Source organism: Lactuca virosa, chromosome 8 (genome assembly GCF_052849685.1).
Source record: "Lactuca virosa cultivar CGN04683 chromosome 8, Lactuca_virosa_CGN04683_v6, whole genome shotgun sequence".
Classification (NCBI taxonomy): domain Eukaryota; kingdom Viridiplantae; phylum Streptophyta; class Magnoliopsida; order Asterales; family Asteraceae; genus Lactuca; species Lactuca virosa.
Window position 1 is genome coordinate 39031796 of NC_136433.1, and position 7929 is coordinate 39039724.

The 7929-nt window shown below is 39.8% G+C and overlaps 1 protein-coding gene across 1 annotated transcript; it reads left to right on the forward strand.

Annotated features, from left to right (window-relative positions):
* The first annotated feature begins 4380 nt into the window (after nucleotides 1-4380).
* Nucleotides 4381-5844, forward strand: LOC145130266 (uncharacterized). The gene has a single exon (XM_079065098.1). It carries the CDS (start codon nucleotides 4381-4383, stop codon nucleotides 5842-5844), a length of 1464 nt encoding a protein of 487 aa, XP_078921224.1.
* Nucleotides 5845-7929: the final 2085 nt, after the last annotated feature.

Here is a 7929-nt window from a genome sequence, read left to right on the forward strand (position 1 = left end):
TCACTATATATATATATATAAGCAACTCTTACCCCACCCCGTTAATCCTTACAACGAGACTATCCATACTCTCGGACCTTAAATTTTACCTGTCACTTAACCCATACTCTCGGATCTAATTCATGCTCTCGGATCAATAATTGTGCCCATTCCATACTCTCGGATTAGGGACAAGTGTCTATGTGTAAATCCATTCTCCCGGATTAACGACGAATGACTATGTCCTATCCATACTCCCGGACTGAGGACGACTAAATATGTCTTAATCCATACTCCCGGACTAAGGACAACTGACTATGTCTTAATCCATACTCTCGGACTAAGGACAACTGACTATGTCTTAATCCATACTCCCGAATTAATGACAGTTGACCATGTCCAATCCATACTCTCGGACTAGGGACAATGACTATGTCTAATCCATGCTCCCGGATCAATGATATATACTAAAGTTCTATTCTCTGAGTATAACTCACTCGTACTCGTAAGAAAATACTACCCAATATTCCTCATAATTAATTTAGGTTTACTCTTTATCCTAAATCATCATATATAATCAGGTATGTTGTTTAACACGTATTTCATGCAACATCAATTAACTCGCACATAAACATATAATTAATACTTCAATCAATACTTGTATTAAAATCATGTTCATGAAAGGGACTATGCACTCACCTGATAATGTGGTGACTCGGTACTCGGGCAGCGCTTCGTTTACTTTAAAATAATTTCCTTCGACGAAACCTAGTATTATTACCACTAGATTTTAGTCTAATATTTACCGTGACTAATTATTAGTCTTATTATTATTATTATTATATAAGCGTTTAAACAATACTTTCCAACCACTACGTACAGACAGGGGCGAAACATAAAACACTGGAGGGCAGGACCATTTTGACATATAGCACTTCTGAAATCCAACAACCCTATGCAGCCCTTTAAACCACATTCCCCGTACCGCGGGTAGTTAAAAAGATAATATAACGACAGTTATTGATATGTGCATATTTAGCCATGTGTTTAGTATAGATTTTATCAATTATTAGCTAATTATTTGCATAATATGGACAAAAGGTACTTAATAATGTCTAAATTATATTTTCAGTCCAGAAGACATGCTTGGAAGCAAAAAGGAAGAAGGAGAAGCAATCAGAAGCTGGAGAATGAAGAAAGAAGAACAAACCTGGAGCTACTCGGCGAGTTCCAATGAATGTTCGCGAAGTAATGTCCAGAATCCTTGCCGTACACGTATTTCTCAAAGGAACTCGGCGAGTTGGATACCTACTCGCCGAGTTGCCCCTGTTTTGAGATAAGTATAAATAGAGGATCTAATTCCGAATTGGGGGAGTTTTTTGGCATCTCTGGAGAATAACTTGCGACTGAGGAAACCCTTGGAGACCTGAAGAACCCTAATCTTTGATCTTTAGAAGACTCAAGGCGAATTAGTTTAAATTTTCCACTTATTCTTTGAAGTGAATCATGTTTAGATCAACTAAATTCGTTTTTAGCTTCTCTTTTACTGTAATCATGAGCTGAGTTTTCGTAGTTTCTGTTTAGGAAAGACCAAATTACTCCTATGGTTTGATTTATACTTTGATTGATTGATTATTGGTGATTTTATTAAGTTAAGTTTGTTAAAGACCCTTATGCATTAACCATAACTATTTTCTGTTAATAGGAAGACAATTAGGCTGCATGAACATCTCTTAATTGTTAACCTCATTTGATTTATGTGAACACTTCATTATATGCCTAGGATTAGTGAATATGAAACTAGGATTAATTAGAGAATGGGTAAATTAATGTGTGAGCTTGTTTGAAACACCAACAAACAAGAGGTTAGTTGAATTACTAATTTGATTAACCACTTACAAATCTTATTTAATCCAAATAATTGAACTAGGGAGTTAATTAGTTTAAATACTTGATCACTGCTTGAATTGATTAATTTCCTAAGGGTTGGTAATAGCGAATTCGAATCTAATCACTATAGTTGGTAACCAATAGCAATTAATCTATTACTTTATCATAAAATTAACCATAGGAGTGAATTGGTTGGACCTAAACAGAAACCCTTTTATCAAATTTGGTGAATTTTTACTTGCTTTAGTTGATTAGTTAATTACGTGTTAGGTGGTGTGTTTAAGTTTCTAGTCTTGTAAAACTAGAGAAAACCCTTTACTTTTATTACTTGTTTAGTTAAAATTAGTTATTAGTTTAATTTCCGTTCCCTAAGTTCGACACCCTACTTATTCAACTATACCACTAAAAGACAGGTTCACTGCCTTTGTGTGCTAAATCTATATTTTTAGAGTAGGAATAAAACCAGTGCATTTTACACACATCAAGTTTTTGGCGCCGTTCCCGGGGAACGGTTCAAAAATTAAATCTAATTCCTAGTTTTATCGATCCTTTATGTGAGTTTATCTTACACAAAGTTATTTTTTTTAGTAATTTAGTAATTAGGTTAAGTTTTACTAATTATTAGTTTTTAGTCGTTTTTATTTAATTTTATCTATTTTAAAGTATTACACAGTGAACTCGCCGAGTACAGTCGACCCTACTCGGCGAGTCCACTGCTGATTGGCAGTTTAGCTTTTATTTTCGTTCTGTTTCATTTTTTTTGTTCTTTTTACGCGTTTTTCTTACTTTGGTTGCAGTTGTTACATGACCCGAGGATCCAATACGTCTTTGGTTCCTCCACTTGAAGACCCGGAGTCCGCTCTAAGGAAGAATAAAGGAAAAACCGTTGGAGAATCCGCTTCCTCAAAGAACTCACCTTTGAAGAATCTCAAATCTGTTTTTAGCAAAAAAGAAAGCAGCAAATCAGGAGCATCCAACACCTCTTCCTTGGCAAACGAAGACCCAATCAAGGAAGACATCGTGAACGAGTCCGAAAGAGAAGAAAGCGAATTTGAAGAAGGTAGCGATCTAGAAGGCGACTTTGACAACACCATGGCGAACATCGATGAAGTTCCCATGGGCGAATGGAAGAAGAGGATACGGGATGATACCGGCCCAGGACTTGTGCAACCCGCAATTCTCGCGACTGCCACTTTTGAGCTCAAGGGTCACATACTTGCTCAACTCAAGGAGATCCCCTTTTACGGAAAATACCACGTAGATGCTTATAAACACTTGGATGAAGTCAATGATGTAGCTGATTACTGTAATGTTCCAAATGTGCCCCGTGAAACCCAGCTGCTTCGTATGCTTCCAGTTACATTCAAGGGTGCTGCAAAAGATTGGCTCAAGTCACTCCCTCCCGGATCCATCACTACATGGGCCAAGATGAAAGAAGAATTCATTGACCAGTTTTGCCCACCTTCTAAAATAGCCAAGTTGAAGAAAGCTATAGCCAACTTTGAACAACAACCCGGAGAGTCCCATTATGAGGCGTGGGAGAGGTACAAAAGTCTACTAAGGAATTGCCCACACCATGACCTTAATAGCCAACAAGAAGTCTCCATCTTCTATGATGGAGTCAATGTTACAACTCGACAGCTCCTTGATTCGCAAGGACCCCTCACAAAGAAGGCACCCCCGGTGATCAAGGAATTGATTGAGGAGTTCTCTAAACATTCTAGAGAATATCACAACCCACGAAATGAAGTAAGTAGGGGGGTAGTGAACACGGTTAACGATGGCATGGCGGTAATGATAGCTAAACTAGATAGTTTAGATAGGAGGATAACAAAGATGGATCAAACAATCCATGCCATTCGGGTAGGATGTGAGAATTGTAGAGGACCTCACCTCACAAGGGATTGTGACTTGGATGAGAATGGAAACAAGAAGGCTCAAGTATTCTATTCAAGTGGCGACAGATTTGATGATAATTGGCGAAAACCAAAGAAGGAATGGGTCCCGTATGAAGAATACAAAAAGGCAAAGGAGGAGAAATTCAAGCAAAAAGAACGGGGTTACTATCAAAAGGAGGAACCGGTTGTGGAGAAGAAAGCTGATTTGGAAGAGATGCTTACTAGATTTGAAGCCGCGTCCGAGAAACGACACAATGATACCGATGCTACACTTAAAGATCAACAAAATATGTTGAGAGAACACCAACTTATGATGAAAGATCAGCAAGCCTTACTTAGGAATCAGCAAGCATCCATTCTCAACATAGAAAAACAGCTAGGGCAACTCGCACAACAAGTGAACAAGAGAAGACCGGGTGGACTTCCAAGCAATACTGAAAGTAACCCGAAAGGCGCACATATAAACATTGTCACAACCAGGAGTGGGAAGATTATAACCCCTCTGGCCCTTATTTAGAATGGAGATTCGAAGCTGGTACAAGAAAAGGAGACAGAAGGGCAGAATCAAGATCAGAACCAGCTGAGCCCAGACCCTACTCGCCGAGTCCATGATATGGACTCGGCGAGTCCGCCACCTGATCAAAAAAGTCAAACTCCTGTTAAGCCATATCAGCCTCCACTGCCATATCCAGCCCGAGCTAGACAAGAAAAGCATGAAGAAGACTACCAGAAGTTTCTAGAACACATAAAGGCTCTTCAAATCAACATACCATTCATAGAAGCGGTTGCCCAAATGCCAAAATACGCCAAATTTCTCAAGGAGCTTCTAACTAATAGAAGGAAGATGGAAGAAGTGAAGAAGGTGGTCCTAAACAAAAACTGTTCAGCTGCTATGTTGAACACACTTCCTAAGAAGAAAGGAGATCCGGGAAGTTTAACATTGCCTTGTCAATTTGGAAACTTGGCCACCATATATGCACTAGCTGATTCGGGGGCAAGTGTAAACCTCATGCCTTATTCATTTTTCAAAAAGTTAGATCTCTCCGAGCGAAGACCCATTCGCATGGGAATCCACCTAGCAAACAAAACGGTTACATTTCCTAGGGGAATCTGTGACGATCTTTTTGTAAAGGTGGATAAGTTCGTGTTCCCCGTGGATTTTATAATTTTGGACATGGAAGCGGATCCTCAAGTCCCGATCATCCTTGGAAGGCCTTTCCTTAACACCGCAAGCGCTATAGTTGACATGCGAGATTCAAAACTCACTCTACGGGTGGGAGATGAATCAGTCACTTTCGGGGTCGATCAAGCCATGAAGCATGCAAGGAACAGTGATGACACGGCATTTTCAATTGATATGTTAGATGAATTAATGGAGGAATGGAACAATGAAGAACCAAACAAGTCCACCATCGCCTTTGATGAAGAACTTGATGCTGAAAAAGACCTACTGGAAATAGAGAGGCTGCTGGAAGAAGCTGATTATAATGAACTAATAAAAACCACTGAGCAGCCTACTAGCCGAGTAGCCTCGATCTACTCGCCGAGTCCATATGAAGAACCCAGAGTTATCGCGAATTCTGCCCAGGACTCGACGAGTCCCTTCACTGGACTCGACGTGTTCACCATGAAGAACACAAAAATAGAGCTGAAATCGCTACCAGATCACTTGGAGTACGCATTCCTTGAAGATGGCCAACAAAAACCTGTTATAATAGCTTCTGACCTTTCCAAATCTGAAAAAGAAGAATTAGTCCATGTCCTAAAGAAGAGAAAGAGTGCCATTGCATGGAGTATCACCAATATCAAGGGAATAAGCCCCTCTTATTGCTCTCACAAGATCAACCTGGAAGAAGAAGCAAAGCCGGTAGTGCAACACCAAAGAAGACTGAACCCGAACATGCAAGAAGTGGTCAAGAAGGAAGTAGTCAAGCTTTTAGATGCGGGGATCATTTATTCTATTTCCGACAGTCCATGGGTTAGTCCTGTTCAAGTGGTGCCCAAGAAAGGCGGGATGACGATCGTAACAAACGAGAAGAACGAGCTTATTCCGACCCGAACGGTAACCGGTTGGTGAGTGTGCATCGATTATCGAAAACTAAACGATGCCACTCGTAAAGACCATTTTCCTTTACCTTTTATTGATCAAATGCTTGAAAGATTGTCCGGCCATAGCTACTATTGTTTCTTAGACGGATTTTCGAGTTACTTCCAAATACTCATAGACCCAATTGACCAAGAAAAGACTACTTTCACTTGCCCGAGTGGGACTTTTGCCTATCGCCGCATGCCCTTTGGGTTATGCAATGCACCTGCGACATTTCAAAGGTGCATGACGGCCACATTCCATGACATGGTGGAAAAATTATGGAAGTATTTATGGACGATTTTTCTGTTTTTGGATCTTCCTTCCATGATTGTCTTGCTAACCTGGATTTAATGCTTGCAAGGTGTGAAAAAACCGATTTAGTCCTCAATTGGGAAAAATGTCACTTTATGGTTAAAGAGGGTATAGTCTTGGGCCACAAGGTATCCAAAGCGGGAATTGAGGTGGATCGGGCAAAAATAGATACAATTGCTAAATTACCTCCACCAACTAATGTAAAGGGCATTAGGAGTTTTTTAGGTTACGCGGGTTTTACCGCCGTTTCATAAAAGATTTTTCTAAAATAACTAGACCTCTAACACAATTACTTTTAAAAGATGCACCATTTAATTTCACTAAAGAGTGTTTAGAGGCCTTTGAATTTCTGAAAGAAAAATTAACTAATGCCCCGATCATTATTGCCCCGAATTGGAACCTACCTTTTGAAATAATGTGTGACGCGAGCGACTTTGCATTAGGAGCTGTACTTGGCCAAAGGGTTGATAAGCACTTTCGACCCATTTATGCAAGCAAGACTTTGAATCAGGCCCAAGAAAATTACACCACAACTGAAAAAGAATTACTAGCCGTTGTGTATGCTTTTGACAAATTCCGCCCTTATCTTATTTTATCTAAAACCATTGTTTTTACTGACCACTATGCTATTAAGTACTTGTTTGCCAAGCAGGATGCAAAGCCAAGATTGATACGTTGGGTTCTACTTTTACAAGAATTTGATATCGAGATACACGATAAAAAGGGAATGGAGAATGTAGCTGCCGACCACTTATCAAGACTAGAAAACCCGCATTTGGAAGCATTGGAAGAAGATAAAATTGGAGATGACTTTCCGGAAGAGTACATTTTAGTGACCACGGGGGAGGAGCCATGGTTTGCAGATATAGCTAATTACTTAGCTACCAAGTATATCCCAAAAGATTTTACCCGCCAACAAAAGAAGAAATTCTTTTCAGAAATAAAATACTACTTTTGGGATGAGCCATATGTTTTCCGAAGCTGCGCGGATGGGATCATAAGGAGATGTGTATTTGGGAAGGAAAGCCGAGAAATTTTGGAGCATTGCCATAGCGGGCCCACCGGTGGACATCATGGAGCACATTACACGGCTAAGAAGATATTTGATATTGGGTTTTATTGGCCCACAATTTTTAAAGATGCTACCCAATATGTCAAAGAGTGTGATGTATGCCAAAGAGCGGGAAACATATCATCCCGAAACGAGATGCCACAACATAGTATTCAAGTGTGTGAAGTGTTTGATGTGTGGGGGATCGATTTCATGGGACCATTTCCAATGTCAAAAGGGAACAGATATATTTTGGTGGCGGTTGATTATGTATCCAAATGGGTGGAGGCACAAGCTTTACCAACTAATGATGCTCGGGTGGTGGTGCGCTTTCTAAAGAAGTTATTCTCAAGATTTGGAGTCCCTAAAGCTCTTATTAGTGACCGGGGCACTCACTTTGCCAATGATCAATTAGAAAAAGTGTTAAGAAAATATGGGGTAACCTATAAATTCTCTACATCTTACCATCCACAAACTAGTGGGCAAACTGAAGTGACGAATAGAGCATTAAAAAGAATTTTGGAGAGATCGGTGGGTAGCAATCGAAAGGAATGGTCGGATAGGTTAGATGATGCACTTTGGGCCTTCCGAACAGCTTTCAAAACACCTATTGGTACTACACCTTATAGGCTAGTTTATGGGAAGCAATGTCATTTACCGGTAGAAATAGAGCATAAAGCTTTTTGGGCTTTAAAAATGTGCAATTTTGA